Consider the following 23930-nt stretch of genomic DNA (forward strand, 5'->3'; position numbering starts at 1 on the left):
GCTCTGACACATCATGACACACACACACACACACACAGCTAGATCACCAAAGTGCATTGGTGCAAATGTTCTGAAAAGTGTACAATCCAGTAGCTCGCTCCAAGGTAGTAGCGTGGTCATATGTACCTGGATCTGCCTCCTGATGGAGGTGGTAACTCCCTCCCCACCTGTCCTCTCCTCAATGGTCCATCACTGCTGCTTGATGCCCTCTTCAACTAATTCCCCAGGCTCCTGATTGAATATTCCAACATCCCCAAACACCAACCCCATACCTTTCAGTTCTCTATTCAGCATCTTTAATCTTCAGGCTATTTGTCATGCTTTGCCCACTCTGCAAGCAGTTTCTTCCCAGCTGTTCTCAGGCAACTGAACCATCCTCCCACACCTAGAGAGCGGTCCTGAACTACTATCTACCTCATTGGAGACCCTCAGACTGTCTTTGATCGGACTCTACTGGCTTTACCTTGCACTAAACCTTATTCACATTATTCCCATTATCATGTACCTGTACACTGTGGACGGACGGCTCGATTGTAATCATGTATTGTCTTTCCGCTGACTAGTTAGCACAACAAAAGCTTTTCACTGTACCTCGGTACATGTGACAATAAACTAAACAAACTAAACTAAGCAGAGTAAAGGCCTTTCTTTACATAGAATATGGAAGGCTGCACAGCATCTTGCCCCTCAAACATTTTGTTGGTCTGGGATACCCCTCCATTTCCCATTTCCTGAAGTGGCAGTTAAATCATGTTCCCTAGCGCTGAAGAAATTTAGCACAGAAGTGCTTATGATCAAACTGCATTGACTTTACCAATCCAATGCCTTGTTATTGGGCTTGAAGCATCTTTGACCAGTTTACACTGAATTTCCTGGTGCTATTCTGACAATGCGGGCGGCACGGTGGCACACCAGTAGAGTTGCTGCCTTACAGTGCTTTCAGCGCTGGAGACCTGGGTTTGATCCCGACTAGGGGTGCCATCTGTACGGAGTTTGTATATTCTCCCTGTGACCCCCTGGGTTTTCTTCGAGATCTTCGGTTTCCTCCCACACTCCAAAGACATACAGGTATGTAGGTTAATTGACTCGGGTATAAGTGTAAAATTATCCCTATAGTGTGTCGGATATTGTTAATCTATGGGGATCGCTGGTCGGTGTGGACTCGGTGGGCTGAAGGGCCTGTTTCTGCACTGTATCTCTAAACTAAACTAAACATAAGCTATTCATCATTACCAGTGTGGCGTTAGACAAAACATAGCCGTGGGAAACACAGCCGTGGGAAACCTAACCCATCCGAATCCCAGCTCCGGATTCCCAAATGATAAGATCTTGTAGCAGTCATTAATGCAACACAAAATAAATACAGTGAATCATCAGCAAAAATAATGAACAATCTGAGAATGTGTTGAGGTGATGAGGGATGGTGCAAACATTATGAGATGAGGGATGGTGCAAACATTATGAGATAATGGGAAAGCCTTGGATTGTGTGTGTAGGAGTGCAGTACAGAACAGAACATCTTCAATATAAATCCCAATTTTCAATTTCATGCTGAAGCATGTTTAATATAGTTATTTCTATTTCCACTCTCTGAAGTGATATTTCTAATTTATCTGTGATGTGTTCACTATTCAACTTATTCCCTGATAAACAAAGTGCGGTACTGTCACTAATGGAACAAAAGTCTGAGCTTCCTCAATGACTCCACACAGATCTAACTACATAGCCAACCTTGCTTCGAAGTCCGGCAATCGTATCGCTGAACACCTTCGCTCAGTTCGTCTCGGCCTACGAGATCTCCCGTTTTTCTTTACATTTTAACACCGCCTCCTGTTCCCACACTGACTTTTCTGTCCTAGGTCTCCTCCATTATCAGAGCAAGGCTAAACGTAAATTGGAGGAACAGCATCTCATATTTCGCCTGGGCAGCTTACAGCCCAGCGGTATGACTATTGATTTCTCTCACTTCTCTAAACCCCCTCCCTCCGACCCTCCCCTGCCCTAGTCAGCGTGTTAGTTTCACTGTCGTCCTGTTGAGTTTCTCTGTATGTATACTCGTTATCACCTGTCCCACAGCCAACAATGGACCATTGTGTGCCCCACATTTCCTTGATTATCGTTGCTTTTTGCATATCTTCCATTCATTTCTCCTAAGTACCTTCTATATCTCTGGTTCCCCTCTCCCCTGATTCTGAGTCTGAAGAAGGGTCTCGACCAGAAATGTCACCTATTCCTTTTCTCCCGAGATGCTGCCTGACCCGCTGAGTTACTCCAGCATTTTGTGCCTTGCTTCTTTCATTTGGTTATGTGACCTGTCCACCCAAATCTGAGGGTTATTATTTTGTGACTCAGTAAGAGTACGCCCGCTGCACATATTCTGCACAATTCTTCCCCTACCAGATCCCACATCTTTACAATTCTCAGTATTAAATTCCATGTCTTCGTTTAAAAGCCACAGGCATTTGTTCCCCCACTGAAACCATGTTAACATCATAGATAACTTCATATAATTTTTAATCATTATAAAAAGCCGACCAGAACCCCTGGGAAAACCTTTAATAAAACTGACTCAGCTCCCAGTTGCCACACATTGACTAAATCTGCCAATTTCTACATCAGCCCAATGCATTGCACTAAACAGTGCAGGAAGGAACTGCAGAAGCTGGTTTAAACTGAAGATAGACACAAAATGCTGGAGTAACTTAGCGGGACAGGCTGCATCTCTGGAGAGATGGAGTGGGTGACGTTTCAGGTCGAGACCTAGGGTCTATCATTGCACTGAACCCAATAAATGAAGAATGCTGGTCTTTCTGATATCCATCATCTTATCTCAATGTCCAATATAGACCTTTTAGAGAAATGTACTAAATATACTGATCAGCCAAAACATTATGACCACTGACAGGCGAAGCGAGTAACATTGATTATCTTGTTACAATGGCACCTGTCAAGGGGTGGGATATATTAGGCAGCAAGTGAACAGTCAGTTCTTGAAGTTGATGTGTTGGATGCAGGAGAAATGGGCAGGAGTAAAGACCTGTGCGACTTTGACAAGGGCCAAATTGTTATGGCTAGACGACTGGGTCAGAGCATCTCTTAAACGGCAAGGCTTGTGGGGTGCTCCCGGTCAGCAGTGGTGAGTACCTACCGACAGTGGTCCGAGGAGGGACAAACCACAAACCGGTGACAGGATGTTGGGCGCCCAAGGCTCATCAATGCATGAGGGCAACGAAGGCTATCCCGTCTGGTCCGAACCGACGGAAGGTCCACTGTGGCACAAGTCACAGAAAATTTTAATGGTGGTCATGGGAGGAATGCGTCACAATACACAGTGCATCGCACCCTGCTGCGTATGGGGCTGCACACGGAGGACCAACAGCGTATTAGGCAGGTGGTCATAATGTTTTGGCTCATCAGTTCATAATGTTTTGGCTGATCGGTGTATCTAATAATTTATAACATTAGTACATAAATTTATGACCATATGTCTCCAGAGGTCTGTTCCACCCTTCTTAGCTTCAATTCCATTTTCTTGACAACTCCCAATAATCCCTGATTCTCCTACAATCCAAAAATCTATCTCAGCCTTGAATAAATTTATCGATTCAACCTCCACAAGTGTGTGGGGCAGAAAATTATTGTTTTAAAACGACACCTTCCAAGTCTGGATTACCCTGCAAGATCATTTACCAGAACATTATTAGATCCATAAGGATAAGGGTATCGCTCAAAAACTACAAATAATTGTTTCTATTTAATCTCTTTTCCCAAAATCAGGTTTGTTCATAGTTTGTTCATCTTTCCGCAGTGGTACCTGTATTAAAGCCCATGGATTTATTCTTGACATTTCCTTTAAAACTGGGACCAAACCTTTGTGAAGAACATACAGACATATGACTGAGCCTCCTAGCAACCAAGGGTAGCGAATTGCAAAGATTCACCACCTTTTGTGTGAAAACATATCTCCTCATCTCAATTGTAAACTTTGTACTCCGTATCCTGAGACTGTAACTCCTAGCTCTCGACTCCTCAGCCAGTTAAAATATCCTCTTTGCATCCAGCCTTTAAAGAGCTTTGTTTGTTTCAATGCAATACCATCTTATTGTTTCAACTCTAGTGCGTGCTGGCCCTGTCTACTTAATCTCTCCTTATCGACATACACAGCGGAAACAGGCCCTTTCGGCCCACCGGGTCCGCGCCAACCAGTGATCCCTGCACATTAACATTATCCTACATCCACTAGGGACAATTTTTACATTTACCAAGCCAATTAACCTACATATCTGTATGGTGGCTAATACATTGGTAGTTCCCCACTTTTTTTCTCCCTCCTTTGCTGAATAGTTGAGTCACATTTGCGAGCAGCAATCCATGGGAATAATTCCAGAACCTATATAATTTCTTGCTGGGAAATGTTTATTCATGGGCAAGGAATGCACAGCCTGAAACATTCACCATTCACATTTTCCAGGCAATGGACAGGCGTCATTTCTGGTCGTGACCCTCCTTCAGACAGCCTGAAGAAGGGACCCGACCTGAACGTCACCTGCCTGTTCCCTCCAAAGATGCTGCCTGACCCGCTGAGTTACTTCAGCACTTTGTGTTTTGCTCAAGATCCCAGCGTCCGCAGTTCCTTGTGCAGTTCCTCCAAATGTCTAAAGACATACAGTAGCTGAAAGATGCAGACTTGGTAAAGCAGCCAGCTTGCATTACCCTGTCCGTATTAGGAAAAAAGACTGTGTTCAGTCCGACGAAGGGACTCGACCCGAAACGTCACATTCCTTCTCTCCAGAGATGCTGCCTGACCCGCTGAGTTACTCCAGCATTTTGTGTCTACCCAGTCTGTATTGTTAGCTCAAATCTAGGGAAGAGATAAACGAGCTTGATTTCTGCTTCGGATCTTCAAGCAATAATTTCCGCGGGTACCAGGTGAGGAGAAAGCTCTGCCTCTGGTAATAAGCTTCCTTGTGAGGGACTTGGTAAACTGCCAAAGGGAAGCTCAGGGCTTTGCACAGTGTGAGAGAACATCCATTCTAAACAGTAGAGGAGAAATGTGGAGGAAATATTAAAAAGATATTTTGAAATGAAGGTGTTCATGCTCATGGTCATTGCGTTGTGGCCCATGTTGCGAAAGCAACAGACTAGGTATGTCCTAAATGGTTCTGCCGGACACGAAAAACACCGGTGGGAAGGGACACTGCATTTCATTTATGACCCTTTCACTCTGTAGGCGTCCACTATGCAGAAGATCTTTTAGTTATAAGATCTAAGAATAAAGGGAAGGCCGTTTAAAACTGAGGTGAGAAAAAACTTTTTCACCCAGAGAATTGTGAATTTGTGAAATTCTCTGCCACAGAAGTCAGTGGAGGCCAATTCACTGGATGAATTTAAAATAGCCAATAGTAAGAGAGTTAGATAGAGCACTAGGGGCTAGCGGAATCAAGGGATATGGGGAGAAGGCAGGCACGGGTTACTGATTGTGGATGATCAGCCATGATCAAAATGAATGGCGGTGCTGGCTCGAAGGGCCAAATGGCCTCCTCCTTCACCTATTTTCTATGTTTCTATGTTTTTACTACTATGTTATAAGGATGGAGAATGAAATAAGTTTAGAACAAACTCAGCATTGCCTCCATCTCTGGCAAAGAACTAATTATTCTCCTTAATCCAGTCTTGATTTCTGCTGGGAGTAGGAATGTGTGAAATAATTTATATTTGATGCTTTTGTTGGGGCTGGGTAAATAGTTGCATATTATACATAAAAACACATTATATTTAAACAAAAGCAAAATACCACACATGATGGAATTCTGGAATAAAATGAGTAAATATTGCAATTTCATTTAGTTCAATGATATAGCATGGATACAGGCCGTTCATCCCACTGAGTCTACAACAAGCTTCCATCACCCGTTCACACTAGTTCTATGTTATCCTACTTTCTCATTCGCTCCCTTCACATTAGGAGCAATTTTGGTTTACAGGGACTAATTAAATTACAAGCCCGCATGTCTTTGGGATGTAGCTACAGTATTTACATGGATGGTACTCGGATAGAAAAGGAGTAGAGGGATATGGGCCTAATGTGGGGACATGGGATTAGTGTAAACAGGCATCACAGTTGGCATGGATGTGTTGAGGCAAAGGGCTTATTACAGCTCTATAGTGCTATGACAGTACTACCAATAATGTTTCAGTGGTGTGTTTAGAGTCACAACTAGGTGCCTTCTCAGGCCACTGGACAAGCTGTTCCCTCGCCCCCCAGTGCGAGAGGAATCACAAATAGATCGTTGTTGGCACTGCCTACTCGCATTTCACAGAGAAACAGCGCTGCCAACAAAATGAAGGTCAACGTTTGACCAATTTGGTAAAGTGAGTAGACCTCACCAATGATGAATGAGTTAGAGATGGCTCTGATTCTTTTCCAGCTGCTTATTTACATAGCTTCAGCCAGCAGAATTCCAGCCAACTAATCCATTTCATTCTGTTCCATTTCAAATGCATAACCACAAAGATGCGTCCTGGCTCAAAAGCACTGAAAGGGACAATATTGACATTTTGGACATTTGCTATTGCACTTAAGTTATATTAAAGGAAATAAAACTACTGGGCATTGAAACTCAGACGGTTTGTGAGCCTTTTGTTTGAGGAGACTGGAGATAAAGGGATGAAACATTTTAACATGGACTAGAGAGCCAGAGGAAGGCTAGGTCCCAAACTGATCTCTGGGCTACATGACAGAACAAACTCCCAGTATCTAGAGAGTGGTGTCGCAATAAACTGGCTGCTCTGCTCCAGAACAGTGGTGGGTGTGTACTGTGGCAAGAACTACCAAAACTGTTTCTTGGCTGAAGATTGGTGATAAATGGTGAATCACCTGCCTCTGCCAGAGCACAGGGGGCCTCCTCCTCCACCCCCCCCCCCCTTCTCCTACTGCTTAGGGCTCCAATCCCTGAAGCCAAGAACGTGTGAACATTGTGCCGTGGCCACCTGGCTAAGGTGCCACATCCGCAAGGAAATGGCAGCAGACTCTGAAAGCAAGATGTATGTGTGACCATTTAGAGTATTCAGACGGACACGTTTGATGCTGAAGACTTGGAAGATGTGGAGCAGGTCAACCTACTGTGTGATGGTGATGACCAGCACGGTTCCCTCTCACCTGACTGGATGGCACAATAACCCAAGTCAGGGCACTGATGAGCAACAGGTCCAGTGAATGCCCAGCGGGAATGTTGAACAGAATCCTGTGATGGGGTTATATCCTCTGCTGCTCCCCGCTCTTCATCGATTAGTGCTACTTTTTCACATTTTCAGTTTTAATTAAAGTTCCTTATTTGAAGCATCAACTCTTGTTTTTCTCTGCATTTTTCTGGTTTGTTTTTCAAAGCACTTCCAGAACATTATGCTTAGCAGAAATGACCCTGCACTCAACTTCTACTCAATCTACTCAATAACCAAAAGTCTGTGGTCTCTTTTTGCTCTGGTTTATTTCACTCACTTGTTTAAACTGTAATGTTGTATTCTTTATGTTTTAATGTTTTATGCTTTATTCTTAATTGTTTACTGTATGTTCATGTTGTTACTTGCGAGCGGAGCACCAAGGCACATTCCTTGTATGTGTACATACTTGGCCAATAAACTTATTCATTCATTCATTCACAAAGCACCCCATACACAGAACCAAACTTCCGTGTGAATGGTCAGAGAATTTCAGTAGACGACAAGTTCATGTACCTTGGCAGCACTCCCTTAAGATCAGTCAACATCGATGATGAAGTTCACAACAGGAAAGCAAATACCAGCTCTGCTTTTGGAAGGCTGGAAAGTAAAGTGTGGGAACGAGAAGGCTAAAGACCAAGTTGTAGGTGTATCATGCTGTTAGCATGCCTACCATCCTCTATGTGTGCAAGACATGGATAGTGCACAGCATGTCAGACAGTTTAAAATGACCATATGACCCATTTGTGCAGAATCAAGGTGGTAAGACAAGATTCCACCCACAGATTCTATCCAAACAAACCTTCCTAGAACTTACAGATTGTTGAAAGAATCGCAGATTAGTTAGGTGAGACACGTCGGAAAAATGGTGCATGTGCATGGTTAGGACAGGTTCAGAGGGATATGGGCCAAATCCAGGCAGGTGGGACTAGTGCAGCTGGAACATGTTGGTCGGTATGGGCAAGTTGGGCCGAAGGGCCTGTTTCCACGCTGTATGACTCTATGATTCTATGAAAGATTACCAATGTAGCTACTTTATGAAGACCTGCCTGGGGACAAATATTCATGTGCTGGACAGAAAGCAAGATTCATATATTCTATTAGAACATCACTTGAGAGTTCCAATACTGACACGCACCACTGGGAACGACAAGCATTGGATCATCCTGTTTGGCATACCTGCACATAAAAGTGCTGCTCACTCACACGAGGAAGCTGGAATGCATGAAGCAAAGAGAATTTTGAAAATCTAGAAACACTCATACAACACCATTCATACACCATCGACATGAAAGGAATTATTGAGCCTAGAATGGTCTTATCAGCCATGATTGCCCAGTGTACAGAACCATCTGGATAACATAGAAATGAAGGAAGAGAACATAATTACGTTGCAAAATGAGATGTGGAACCTCACAAGCAAAAGGTAACTACTGGAAATGTCCAGCTACTCAAGCAATGTTGATCGAGAGAGAAAAACTGAGCTAAAAACACAGTTGGATGACCCTTGCCTCAGAACTGACAAAAGGAACAGAAAATCATCTGAAATTGTTGAATTTAACATTAAGTTCAAAATGCTGCACCATGTAGAGTCATTCGGCCCATGGAGTCTGCTCCGCCATTCAATCATGGCTCATCGCTGCCTCCTAATCCTATTTTCCTGCCTTCTCCCCATAACTTTGACATCCGTTCTAATCAAGAATTTGTCTAACTCTGCCTTTAAAATATCCACTGACTTGACCTCCACAGTCCTCTGTGGCAATGAGTTCCACAGATTAACCACCCTCTGACTAAAGAAGTTCCTTCTCACCTCCTTTCTAAAATAGCGTGCTTTAATTCTGAGGCTGTGACCTCTGGTCCTAGACTCTCTCACCAGTAGAAACATCCTTTCCACATCCACTCTATCTATGCCTTTCATTATTCTGCAAGTTTCAATGAGGTCCCCCCTCAACCATCTAAACTCCAGTGAGTACAGGCCCTGTGCTGCCAAATGCTCATCATATGCTAACCCACTCATTCCTGGGATCATTCTTGTAAACCTCCTCTGGACCCTCTCCAGAGCCAGCACATCCTTCCTTACATTTGGGGCCCAAATTTGCTCACAGTACTCTAAATGCAGCCTGACCAGCGCCTTATAGAGCCCCAGCATTACATCTCTGTTTTTGTATTCCAGTCCTCTTGATATAAATGCTAGCATTGAATTTGCCTTGTCAATGAGGAGCAAGAATGCTGAGCACCCCTTTCAAAAGGTAAACTGGAACTGCCTTTGCAGCCAATGGAAAAAAACAGGAGGAGCTCTTGTAATGATCGACATTGAACCGACCATATCTAACAGTGCCAGCCTCCATCGTAAAAGCAAAAATAATATGACTTTCACTGATTCAGACAGGCTAAACATTATTAATATTAACAGCTATGTCCTTTTTTTTCAAACATGCAATTTGTAAATGTATCCATTCTAATTTAGATTAATGGTCGAGTCCCTTTTGCACATTTGATAAAGGTAGCGTAGCGCAGCGGTAGAGTTGCTGCTTTACAGCGAATGCAGCGCCGGAGACTCAGGTTCGATCCTGACTACGGGTGCTGCACTGTAAGGAGTTTGTACGTTCTCCCCGTGACCTGCGTGGGTTTACTCCGAGATCTTCGGTTTCCTCCCACACTCCAAAGACGTACAGGTATGTAGGTTAATTGGCTGGGTAAATGTAAAAATTGTCCCTAGTGGGTGTAGGATAGTGTTAATGTATGGGGATCACTGGGCGGCACGGACTTGGAGGGCCGAAAAAAGGCCTGTTTCCGGCTGTATGTATATGATATGATGATATGATATGATAAATCAAAGCCCTGCATTTCAATGCTCCTGCCAGCAGAGAGCAGACTTGCTCTATAGTTTTAACTGTTCACAGCTTGTATCTGAATTCCACCGAGTACTTGTGCCTAGGGCATGTCCCACTTAGGCGTTTTTTTTAGGCGACTGTCATAGTCGTAGCAGGTCGCCGAAAAATCGGCTACTGACAACCGGCGACCCAATCGTCGCGAGTAGGACGTCCACCTACGACTGCACCTACGACCACACAGGCGACAACCAAAGTCAACCTACGTCCACCCGCGACAAGCTACGACCCTTTCGGCGACAACTGAAGACAACTCGCATCATTTTGGCCTCCGGTTTTGCCGGTTGACGTAGGTAGTCGCCAATGGAATTCACCGAATTCAGCACCGGCGACAACCTACGTCACCTGGCGACAACTTATGACAGCACCTACGTCAGGAGACGTCAAGCTACGCTCATTGGCGTCAAACCCACTGACGCCGAAAATGTTTCATCATTCTGAAAATCCAGCGGCGACCAGAAAGATGCTACGACTCTTTGGAGACGACTCACGACCAGACAGGCGACACCCCGGCGACCGTGTGGTGACAGCCTAGTCACCTGTAGTTGCCTAAAAAATCGCCTAAGTGGGACAGGGGTTTAAGATCGACACAAAAAGCTGGAGTGACTCAGCGGGTCAGGCAGCAGCTCTGGAGAGAAGGAATGGGTGACGTTTTGTTTCGAAACACTTCTTCAGACTTGTGCCTGATGCACGACACTTTCCGATGAAATATTGGCATTTAGTTAGCCGGATATACGGTAAAACGACAAGTCTGCCTGCCAGAAAGTTATACATTACGTGAGTTACACCGGAATCCAGACTGTTGTCAAAAAGCTCAAACAGAAATTATATAGGTTTGGGGAAAGCTTAAAATAAGCGTGAAAGCCCTGACAGTAATGGTGAAGTAGAGAGGTGAGGGAAGCAGATGTATGTTCTATTTCCCTCCAGACTGATGGAGTACAAGGGTTTGATGGAATTGAAGACTCCCCTGCATATTCGCCTTTATTGGAGTTGTCTAGTGGTGAAGCTCATATCCATTATTGCTAGACAGCCAGAATCCATGCTTTGATTCAGATGGCAGCTATTTGATCACGAGGAAGAAGAGTTTAAAGGGGACCCAGGCGATGAAATTCTCTGCCAGACAGCACAGAAGTCAGTTACCATAGTCAGAATTTGCTCCTTTCTTGAAGAACATCACAATTTTTGCATATCTGAGTTCCACCAGTAGACCCAATGCCTTCCAGATGAGGATGACGAGGTTGTGGTTTTGCAAAAAAAGTGTCAGCAGCAGAAGAGCTGAGGAATGGGTAGAACTTTAGTAACAAAGTGAAGGTCAGGTTTAAAAGTTGAGCTGAGGATCAAAGGTTCTGCACAGCAGTACCAAGCCCACATTTGTCCTGAATGTCCCTGGACCATAGTTGGAAAACTCAGCCTAAATTCTTGTCATTTATTCCATATGTCCAGGGGAGAGCCGGTGGATGTACCTCGACTTTCAGAAAGCCTTCGACAAGGTCCCATATAGGAGATTAGTGGGCAAAATTAGAGCACATGGTATTGGAGGTAGGGTACTGACATGGAAAATTCTCTGAATGCATTCAAGAGAGAGCTTGATAGAGCTCTTAAGGATAACGGAGTCAGGGGGTATGGGGAGAAGGCAGGAACGGGGTACTGATTGAGAATGATCAGCCATGATCACATTGAATGGTGGTGCTGGCTCGAAGGGCCAAATGGCCTACTCCTGCACTTATTGTCTATTGCTGAGCTCTGAGAGCAGGATTGGCCTTCTACGCCCGCACCTCCAGACTCAGGAACAGCTTCATCCCCAGGGCCATAGCTGCTATGAACCGGTCCTGTTGAGCCGGATGGTCGCATCGCACAGTGATCCGGCACAGATCTACTTGCACTTTATTCTGTTTTAAAACTGTTACAATCTGTTTCATTGGGTTGTTTAAATTAATACTTTTAAATTAATACTGACTAGCTAATTAATTTATTGCATCGTATGGGAGGCGCATTCCCAATCTCGTTGTACCCCTGTACAATGACAATAAAGATGCATTGTAATGTATTGTATTGTATTGTATTGTATTGTAGCTGTGCCTTCATTCAAGACATCTATTATGCATTAAATTAATTTGGGTTAAATGCTGGAGTGAATAGCCTCCCACCCTACATTCTTACCCCTGGGAGAGAGAGAGTGGCCTTACTGTTTGCCTCCCTACCCGCCTCAGCAAAGGGGCAGCTCAGGGGACTGACGCATGTCCACCTTCCATCCCACCAGTGAAAGCGCAGAGAGGCATGTTAGGGAAAGAACCCATCTCCCCACTCTCACTGGATGAAGACAGCTCTCCTCTGGAGAAAAAGGAGAAAGTTTGAATGGAGAAAAACTGCTATTAGATATTTAACCATTACATGTGAGTAGACAGCTGATGTCAAAATCCAGTTCATGGGATATAATTCAATAGACAATAGACAATAGGTGCAGGAGGAGGCCATTCGGCCCTTCGAGCCAGCACCGCCATTCAATGTGATCATGGCTGATCATCCACAATCAGTACCCCGTTCCTGCCTTCTCCCCATACCCCCTGACTCCATTATCATTAAGAGCTCTATCTAACTCTCTCTTGAAAGTATCCAGAAAATTGGCCTCCACTGCCTTCTGAGGCAGAGAATTCCACAGATTTACAACTCTCTGAGTGAAAAAGTTTTTCCTCATCTCCGTTCTAAATGGCCTATCCCTTATTCTTAAACTGTGGCCCCTGGTTCTGGACTCCCCCAACATCGGGAACATGTTTCATTGGTTAGCATTTGAAATACTTACATCTTCTGCATTGACTTGCAGGACACTGGTGCTCTTCTTCATTGCGTGGCAAGCTTGGCCAAGTCCTTGGACAGGAGCAGAGGCGGTACCGTGCAAGCTGGAGCCAGCTCAGTGAATAATTTAAGGAGCTGCAAGATGTGCTTGTCCGTTTCTCAGATACATCAAGATGCTGTTCCTTGGCGCCCACCTCTGCCCATCGATTTCAGCCTCTGCCTGGCATTGAAACAGTTTCTGCCCACCTTCTGCAAATAAAAGCAAATGGCAAAAATTACTGTTGGTGAGATGCAGAATAATTATTTAGCAGTGGCCGCAATACCTGAAGGAGATATCCTCTATTTGTGAAGGAAAAAAACCTGCAGATGCTGGTTTAAATCAAAGGTAGACACAAAATGCTGGAGTAACTCAGTGGGCCAGGCAGCATTTCGGGAGAGAAGGAATGGGTGACGTTCCGGGTCGAGGGGTCACCCATCCTTCTCTCCTGGGATGCTGCCTGACCCGCTGAGTTACTCCAGCATTTTGTGTCTAGCCTCTATTTATGAGATGCCATGTGGTGGGAAGTCTGTTCTTTACATCTGTTCCTTTCAACAACCACCCATGTCTAAACTTTCCTTCTGTACTATCATCAACTCCCAATGGAATGATTTAATCCCACACCAATCTTTATTTACACGCTCCTAGTTGTCAAACGTACACCATTTAGTCACGACTCATTGTCTCCAGTAATATCCTTTGTGACTATGACTATGGTATTTTATGCAACTTTGATCTCTCGACAGTGGCAAATATGATGGATCATCACATTCTTATCTACTACAACAGAAAATGCTGGAAAAACTCAGCAGGTCAGACAGCATCTGAAAGTTAAACAAAGATTATATTTTGGGCTCAAGTCCCTTTATCATTTTCACAAAAGATCTTCGACTTGAAAAGTTAACTGATTCTCTTTCCAAGATGATGGACAACGAAAATGATTGCAGCATTTCCTCTTTTCAGTTCCATTGTTCACACCCCATTCTCCACCTGATATCTTCTGCTCCAGGTCATTGCTCCATCTCAGGACCGTCTTTCTTGCAATTCACACTACTCCTTTCAGCATCTCTTCCAGCTTCCACTTGAAAACTTCCAGTCTCCTAAGGCACATTTTCCCCTCTTTATGTATTGCCCCTTGGTTCACAACATATCATGCAGTAGGAAGGAACTGCAGATGCTGGTTTACCCCGAAGAGAGACACAAAATGCTGGAGTAACTCAGCAGGGCAGGCAGCAACTCTGGAGAGAAGGAATGGGTGACGTTTTGGGTCAAGACTGAGAGTCAGTGATGGAAATTAGGAGGATTAAAGAAGAGGAGGTACGGACACTTTTGAAGAATATAAAAGTGGATAAGTCTCCAGGTCCTGATAGGATATTCCCTAGGACATTGAGGGAAGTTAGTGCAGAAATAGCAGGGGCTATGACGGAAATATTTCAAACGTCATTAGAAACAGGGATGGTGCCGGAAGATTGGCGCATTGCGCATGTTGTGCCTTTGTTTAAAAAAGGTTCTAAAAGTAAACCTAGCAATTATAGACCTATTAGTTTGACGTCTGTGGTGGGAAAATTAATGGAAAAGATACTTAGGGACAATATATATAATTATTTGGATAATCAAGGCCTGATTAGAAACAGTCAACATGGATTTGTGCCTGGAAGGTCATGTTTGACTAATCTTCTTGAATTTTTTGAAGAGGTTACCAGGGAAATTGATAAGGGCAAGGCTGTGGATGTTGTCTATATGGACTTCAGTAAGGCATTTGACAAGGTTCCACATGGAAGGTTGATTAAGAAGGTTAAATCGTTGGGTATTAATAGTGAGGTTGCAAGATGGATTCAACAATGGCTGAATGGGAGATACCAGAGGGTAACGGTTGACAATTGTATGTCAGGTTGGAGGCCAGTGTCTAGTGGAGTGCCCCAAGGATCTGTGTTGGGTCCACTGTTGTTTGTCATTTACATTAATGATCTGGATGATGGTGTGGCAAATTGGATTAGTAAATATGCAGATGATACTAAGATAGGTGGAGTAGTTGATAGTGAGGTAGATTTTCAAAGTCTACAGAGAGACTTGGGCCTTTTGGAAGGGTGGGCTGAAAGATGGCAGATGGAGTTTAATGCTGATAAGTGTGAGGTGCTGCATTTTGGTAGGACAAATCAAAATAGGACGTACAGGGTAAATGGTAGGGAATTGAGGAATGCAGTGGAACAGAGGGATCTGGGAATAACTGTGCATTGTTCCCTGAAGGTGGAATCTCATGTGGATAGGGTGGTGAAGAAGGCGTTTGGTATGCTTGCCTTTATAAATCAGAGCATCGAGTATAGAAGTTGGGATGTAATGTTGAAATTGTACAGGGCATTGGTGAGGCCGAATCTGGAGTATGGTGTGCAGTTCTGGTCGCCAAATTATAGGAAGGATGTCGACAAAATGGAGAGGGTACAGAGGAGATTTACTAGAATGTTGCCTGGGTTTCAGCACTTAGGCTACAGAGAGAGGTTGAACAGGTTGGGTCTTTATTCTTTGGAGCGTAGAAGGTTGAGGGGGGACTTGATAGAGGTTTTTAAAATTTTGAGAGGGACGGACAGAGTTGACGTGGGTAGGCTTTTCCCTTTGAGAGTGGGGAAGATTCCAACAAGGGGACATAGCTTCAGAATTGAGGGACAAAGGTTTAGGGGTAACATGAGGGGGAACTTCTTTACTCAGAGGGTTGTGGCTGTATGGAATGGGCTTCCGGAGGAAGTGGTGGAGGCTGGCTCGATTTTATTATTTAAGAGTAAATTGGATAGGTATATGGATAGGAGGGGATTGGAGGGTTATGGTCTGAGTGCAGGTAGATGAGACTAGGTCAGGGAGAATGGTCGGCGTGGACTGGTAGGGCCGGACAGGCCTGTTTCCATGCTGTAGTTGTTATATGTGTTATATATGTTAAGGAGACAGAGAGATATGGAAGGGTAAGGTGTGAAAACACAGATCAAAGGGCACGATGTTCAAGGAAATGTAGAATGGTTCATTGTTAGCTGAGGGAAAAATGACAACGAGGCGTACAATCAGTAATGTTTAATCAGGAGGACAGTCAGACTGGTCCGAGAACTAGGATGGGGGAAGGACAGAGAGAGAGGGAAAGCAAGGGTTACTTGAAGTTGGAGAAATCAATATTCATACCGTAGGGTGTTGTATGCACCACTCCATATAAGGGATAACATGGTAAAGCAGATTCAATGAGACAGGGCATAGGACGCCACATGGCTCATCAAGTCTGTGCCAGGACCAATCTTGTCAATGGTATTTCCTTGCTCTTTACAGACATTTTCCACATTTTTAAGTGTCTACCTAATTCCTTTATGAAAAGCCTGATTCATCCTATTCCACCTTTATAGGCAGTGATTTACAGATCACTGCTACTCTCTGAGCAAAAAACTACATCCTCACATGCCTTTGGTCTTATCAACCTGATACTTGAACCAACTGCTAATAGGAACAACCTCCCTTTATCTAGTGGCACTAAACAAACTCGTGATCTCATATGACTGAACGTCATGAGTATTGAAGGGGAAAAAATCTGTAGCTGCTGGAAATCTGAAATAACAACTGTATATGAGAAATACTCAACGGTCTTCTCTGAACCAATAAAAAATGGATTAAAGAGGCTTTTGTAAGTCTTTCCAGAATTACCACGAAATGTTAAAATTCAGGCCTTTAAAATTTAATGCAGTTTCTTAATTTTTGCTTTGAAGCTCGTTTACATCTGGTTATATTTTCAACCATTAAAATTATCAGTTACAAAGCCATTTCACCTGTGATTTACACAGAAATGGTGTCATTCTGTTGATACAACAGCATGGGAATAAACTCTACAAAAATCCTCTTTCCTTCTGTATGAAGGGCAGTACAAAATTGCTTCTCACGCATCAGTCATCTATCTACTTGTCCGCAGCTTAATCAGCTGGAGATGCTCAGAACACAAACCTTTTCATGCCGACATTCTGATCTTGAAAATACACACAGCTAACATAGGAAACCAGTAACATATTGGCCCCTCAAAGCATTATCCAAGACCTGTGTTGATACAATGGCCAGGGAGGAGGATGAACTCAAGAGTCTTGGTGGAAGATAAAACTGATGGCTGATAGTTTCCTTCAGTTAAACTGGAAGTGGCCATGGCTGATCCTATTAGAAGGAAGTGGTTGGGGTTGGGATTAGCAGCAATTCCCTCGAGATTATGGAAACATTAAGCTAAAACAGGATTGATACCATGCAAGAACTGCCCCATTGTGGATAACAGTGTAGCTATTGCAGTGGGGGAGAATGATGTGTTTCCAGATAACAAAGAGCACAATGTCTCATGGTCATACAGGCTGTAGGTAGGACAACAGCTACTTGGATGACTATCTGCAGAGGATAAAATGAGCACCGATTTGAGAAATAACTATATGTTCAAGAGTTTGCACCAGGCAAGGGACTGGAAATGGGTTGGTGGTACACAATGACAAAAGGATGTTTTTTTACTAAGAATACAGTGGTTTTGAAGGCAAAAACCAATATGCTAGTAGTCATTTATAATGTCATTTTCTACAGGGTGGTAGGAGAGGATACTGAGTGGTCAGCAGCTTAGTGGATGGGATTAGGATAAGGAATCAAAATGAGGGTGTCACAGACTATATGAATATAGATTCTGCCGACTGAAGAAGGGTCTCGACCCAAAACGCCACATATTCCTTTTCTCTGGAGATTTTTGTTTTAATTTAAAAGACAGTGTGGCGGAGAATTCCACAAATTCATAACTCTGGGTGAAAAAGTTATTTCTCACCTCAGTTTTAAATGGCCTCCCCTTTATTCTTAGACAGTGTCTCCTGGTTCTGGACTCCCCCAATATTGGGAACTTTTTTCCTGCATTTTGCTTGTCCAGTCCTTTCATAATTTTTATACGTCTCTATAAGATCCCCTCTCTTCCTTCTAAACTCCAGTGAATACAAGCCCAGTCTTTCCAATCTTTTCTCATATGACAGTCCCGCCATCCCAGGGATTAACCTCGCGAACCACTGCCTCAATAGCAAGGACATTGGAGATGAGGACAAAGAGTGTGATTTAAGGAGATAAACAACAATGTCAGAATAAGTTGATATAGAATTCTGCCACTGCTTTGCAATACTTTACCCAGCTTTTCGGGTGGTGGAAGAGAGGGGGAAGAAGACAGAGGAAGTCAAGTCCTTGTACATATACACAGTAGATATGCCATTTGATTTGCCCAGTTTTGACATTACTACCATCTACTGGCTGATGAAGGTGATCATGACACCGTCCAGTTACTCAGCCTGAGTTTCCGCAAGGCTGTTTGTTTGGTTCAGTGGATTTAAAATGAACTGATGAAGCACCAAAGAGTTTTGAAACTGCCATTTAAGAAGTCTGGCAGAATTGTGAGCCAAATAGCATGTTACAGTTCTGAGATTTTCAGTATTTGAAGCGTTTTCCTCACCTCTCCCCATCAAATGCTACATGCTCAGTACCTGCTCTTTCCGATTCTGAACAAGCCCCATGGGATCAGATTATATTTCCAGACAATAAACTGATCTTCTGCCAGGACAAGTAAGTAAACATTGGACTCACTTGGGAGTTTGCATTTGATTTTGAACAGAATTCACACTGCAAACAGGGATACACTGACAAAGCTAGGACTCACTCAGGGGAGGTGATAGATGCTAATCATTATTTGAATTTATTATCTTTGTTCAGTATAAATTAATGCAAATATTCTCTGCAGGAGTGTGGTATCAATGTAGAATGGATTCTTTCAGAATAGCCACCATTGTGGCTATTCACAATGTTTTAAGAATGTTTTATTCTTAATTGTTCACTATAAGGTTGTGTTGTTACTTGTGAGCAAAGCAACAAGGCAAATTCCTTGAATGTGTACATACTTGGCTAATTAAAATTGATTCAATATTCAATATTCATTAAACAGATCTCTCATTAACATTCGGGACATGAATGGCGGGGAGAGAAGAATTGTTGGTCTCTAATCCTGGCTGTCTTCGTGGAATTGTAAACTGCGCCAGAAATGTTCATTGATTCAAGAGCAGAAGTAAACAGCAAAACAATTTATACACTGCCTCAAGTAATGTAACCATAGCAACTGGAAAACAAGATTATGGAGGGAGCAAAGAATCTCCGAAGAATTGCATGGAACAAAATTGGTCTCCTCTGTCTCTGACTGTATGGTTGGCTATGGTGACAGGAAGCAAGAGAGCTGTTAATATCACTGTAGGATAACATTCACTGAACTTGACCAATCCGTCAGTTAAAGTTCTGAAGCAGATCACACATCTATTATCTGCAATACTGGATATAAATCCCTGAGCGTCTCATTGATATTGAAGCAAATCGGATATTGAAGCAAATCGGTTTACTTCCATTAAACTTAATTACAACATTTGTTTTCTTCTAAAATTTGTCACAATTTAAAAAAATGGTAAACAGCTAGTAAAACAATAAGAGAAATGTCTCGGAAAATAGTTATTTCTGAGATGACAAAAAGCTGGTGGCTTTAGCACGAAAAAGTCTGAAGAAAATGCAGACATGTTCTAATGAAAGAAGTTGACTTTGGAAGTTTGCAAAGTAACGTGATCATCCATTGCATGGAAATAAGAGATGGCATAAAGCTGTATGGCTGTACTTTGGTGTGGTGAGGCTACCACTTGTGTAGGTTAGGCACAGTGGGTGAAAACGTACTGCTAAATGTCTAGCACATTATCTCAATTGGCCCTCCGCTGGGAGACCAAGATGGGTGACATTTCCAAACCCCTACCAACCCCTATCCTCCACACTTGTGCAGTGTCAAATGTTTGACAACATTGGAATGAAATGACACAAGAACAGTGACCATAATGTTTTACTTACACAGAATATTCCATTGTAAACTCAGAGAATATAACAGATATGGAAAAACCTCCACTTTACCAACATTTTCACCAGGCGTCTAAATATCTTTAGCATCTAAACGAACACCAAATGCCTGCCCTACAACAGACTCCTGCACTCCTTTGTCTCAGAAACTGAAAATATAGACTAGTAAGAATCAAATAATTATTAAACATGTCAATAAATTTCCATTAACACCAATGCAACTTGCTTCCATCTCCCACCCTGCACATTTGACCTCCATTCCTGGTCAATCTCAGCAATGGAGGATGGTGTTGTTATCATAAGAAGTTAAGAAGGAGAAGCGAGAGATGGTCATTTGGCTGTGCATATCTGCTTTGCCATTCAATGCCTGTGGAATTCTCTGCCTCAGAAGGCAGTGGAGGCCAATTCTCTGAATGCATTCAAGAGAGAGCTAGATAGAGCTCTTAAGGATAGCAGAGTCAGGGGGTATGGGGAGAAGGCAGGAACGGGGTACTGATTGTGAATGATCAGCCATGATCACATTGAATGACGGTGCTGGCTCGAAGGGACGAATGGCCTCCTCCTGCACCTATTGTCCATTGTCTATTAATAAGATCATCACTTTCCTGGACTAACGCCCTTTTCCTTGATTTTCCTAATATCTAAAAGTCTCTCAGTATTTTATTTTGTATTCTTAATGTTTTAATGTTTTAATGTTTTTATGCTTTATTCTTGTTTACTGTATTGTTACTTGCAAGCGGAGCACCGAGGCACATTCCTTGTATGTATACATACTCAGCCAATAAACTTATTCAATTCATTTCAATTCAATTCAATTTGTATACTCATTGACTGATCCTCTGCAGTCCTCTTGGTCAGGGAGTTCCAAAGGTTGATTATCCCTGGGTTGAAGCAGTTTCTTCTGTCCTTTATCCTGTCTGTCCTCAATGACTCATCCCTTATTTTAAGATTATGACTCCGGGTTGCAGGCACTGTAGCCAAAGGATGCATCAGACTCGCATCCACCTGTACAATTGTTGTACATTTTAATGAGATCATTTTGTCTGAACTCAAGAGAGTAAAGAACGAATCAATTTAATCACTCTTCACACTATTCCTGACAGAAGCCTTCTCAAAGTAATCTCCCATACTCCATCTCCTCAGCTCAACTGTAACTTGCAATCGCACTTCAGTTCATTGAATTCTGCGCTCTGACCATTCCTCAAGATTTCAATAATTTGGGTTACTGTGATTTACAGGTGGAAGCGGACTCCACTAACATTGCCACTTCAAAGAATTGTTACATCAATAACCGCCCATGACTGTGCCCTTTAGATATGAACAATCTGTCAGGTCGAGTATGGGGCCTGCTTTACTACAGCCTGACCAGCAGGGAGGGAGATTTCTTCCAACATGGATTAAAGCTACAACACCTGCTCCATCCAGAATGAAAGTGTCAAAACAGTTTGTTCATGACACAGGTATTAACCCAACATGTTCCGGATACACCTTATTTCTCTTGTTCCAATTTTTATTTCTTGGATTTGTTTTGTTCCAATTTTGTTTTCTTTTATGGATTTCGCCAAGATTTAGAAACAAGGAACTGGGAGCAAGGAGCTGGTTTAGAAAAAAGACACAAAATGCTGGAGTAACTCAGCAGGGTGACTCGGTGATGCTGCCTGACCCATTGAGATACTCCAGCAGATGTTCTTCTCCTCTCTCTATATATTTTACTGCTTCTTCTGTCCTTTATCATGTCTGTCCTCAATGACTCATCCCTTATTTTAAGATTATGACTCCAGGTTGCAGGCACTGTCATCGAAGAATGCATCAGACCCGCATCCACCTGAACAAATGTCCTCAAGGAATGCTTACTTTGAAGAAGGTCTCCTCCTCTCTCCAAGAGATGTTGCCTAGCCCACTGAGTTATTCCTGCACTTTCTGTCTTTTCTTTTGCCAAGGTTTAGGACTGGTACCTTCGCAGATGATCTGAGGGGGTAGAAGGCGTTAAGTGCTTTAAGGGCTATTATTTTATCTATGAATCCAGAGAGTGTTAGCGATGTGTGGGAATTGCATCTGATCCTCTCTCTAAACTAAGTAAAATCCCAACAGGAAATGCTGAACTGAGCATGTATGGGTCAGTTATTCTATTCTCTTGATTTGTGATTGAATCTGCCAATATAATTTTCTCTCACCCATTGACACTATGCACAACTGGGACCAGGCAACGAAGTCAAGGTGCTAAAAGATAGACTGAAACTGCTGTGTGGTGCGGAGATAAAGGAAATTAATGTAACTGGAAGGTGTAAAAGATTACATCAACTGTGCACTTTAGCCCGGAAATACATCATGATATGAATTATGTAATTGGATCCTGACATTTAGATCTTGGCTACTGGATTCCACATTCTGCAAAATCTGGGAATTACAATGACAAATGTAGGAAATACGACTGATTTTGCCCTGCTTCCATCATGTTCCCCCAGCTGCATCCTTCCCACGTGCTAGGCAGGGCTAAAATCAATCCTATTCTGTCCAACCACAGAACAGGAGAAGGGTTACTTGTGAGACGTAATCAAGGACAATGGTTTAAACCATGCAAGAATGGAACAAATTGATCGTGAAGGGTGAAGGGTGAAGGGTGTTCAATGCATCTCGATATCTGTGATGGCTGTTGCCTATACAATATATTATATGGAAGGCAAGTGGATCAATACCAACATCTGCCTGGCCCATGTATCAGATTTTGTTTGATTGAGGGTGGTAAACTGTCTGAAGAAGGGTCTCAACCCGAAATGTCACCCATTCCTTCTCTCCAGAGATGCTGCCTTACCCGTTGAGTTACTCCTGCATTTTGTGTCTACTTAGTGTTTCTTCACATTTACTTTCTTTTACTGCCCCTTAATTTTGCCTCTCCAGTGGCTTGCCTGGCAGTGTCCAAGGGCAGCGGTGCAGTCAGCATGGGGATGAAGTGGGTTAGTGGGACTAGTTATTTTTTGTATTAATGGGGGGAATGTAAGCTACATCATCCTTGAAAATAAATTTAGCAACTGATTAAAATAGGATTACAATTGGATCAATAGCTGCACATCTGAAAGTAAATCTATTTTTAGATTTCAGTCCTTTTCATGAACATAGATCTGGAAATGAGTGCTGACAATCGCTGCAGATTATTGATTGTCTATACAATTAATGGCTATTTCAACAACAGATGTTTTTCATTTGTTAGGGTGGAGTCATTAAATATTCTGCAGATAATAACTGATAGACTAATTAGTGTTGGCCGCCATCAGATACTGGAGCAAAGTTACAGGCTTGAAATAATTATCTGTGGAAAAGAGTTTTAATTATAGTCTGAAGCAGCAGTAAAAAAATGTGCCCTAAATGTAGCACCAAAACCTACACATAACACATTGCTTATAACATCGCAGGATACTCACGGCCAAGTGCCAGTCTCTGTTTTGTTTGACGTTCCTTAATACCCATTCAAATTTTAATATTGGAATCATTAATCAAATTTATTGAAATAATTTTTCTTTGCCTGAAGTCACAGTCAGCTCTTTTGAAATTGCTTTAAGTTACCACGGCATCAATAGAAATGTTTTTTAAAATTAAAAACTCAATAATAAATCCACAGCTGACCTGCGGAAATATGATCTACAGCTCCCTGGTTTGCAAGAAGGGATATAGAACAACAGTTTAATTTATTTTTTCCTTCCCTCATCTTCTGGCGAGTTAGGGGAATCCCATTCAATGACTAATAACTTTCAGGCCAGGGTTGGAAACGCTCCAAATGTTTGGTACCTTTCTCACATGAAGAAACCCCCCATAAAACACGTAAATCTGATGATGTGGGATAAAATATGGGGTCTTGAGGATATCCTCATGCAAGCCCATTATCTAGGCTATCCCAAATTACAGATGTCTGGCCCAAATATACATTGACCAAGATTTGTACTTCCCATCAGATCCTATGAGACCTCTTTACCCAGAGAATGGGAATAGTTGAGGAGACTAGAGAGTCATAGAGAGTCATAGAGTGGTACAGCATGGAAACAGGCCCTTTGGCCCAACTTGCCCACACCTGCCAACATGTCCCAGCTACACTAGTC

General features: G+C 42.8%; 1 protein-coding gene across 1 annotated transcript in view; it reads right to left on the minus strand.

The window, feature by feature from the left end:
• Nucleotides 1-23930, minus strand: part of LOC144610592 (3',5'-cyclic-AMP phosphodiesterase 4B-like) — a 227439-nt gene that overhangs the window by 189863 nt on the left and 13646 nt on the right. The window contains exon 2 of the mRNA XM_078429401.1: nucleotides 12910-13151. Within this exon, the coding sequence (XP_078285527.1) occupies nucleotides 12910-12951 (42 nt within the window). The 5' untranslated portion in view covers nucleotides 12952-13151. The remainder of the gene's footprint in view (nucleotides 1-12909; nucleotides 13152-23930) is intronic.

Source organism: Rhinoraja longicauda, chromosome 37, assembly GCF_053455715.1.
Source record: "Rhinoraja longicauda isolate Sanriku21f chromosome 37, sRhiLon1.1, whole genome shotgun sequence".
In the NCBI taxonomy this organism is placed as follows: domain Eukaryota; kingdom Metazoa; phylum Chordata; class Chondrichthyes; order Rajiformes; family Arhynchobatidae; genus Rhinoraja; species Rhinoraja longicauda.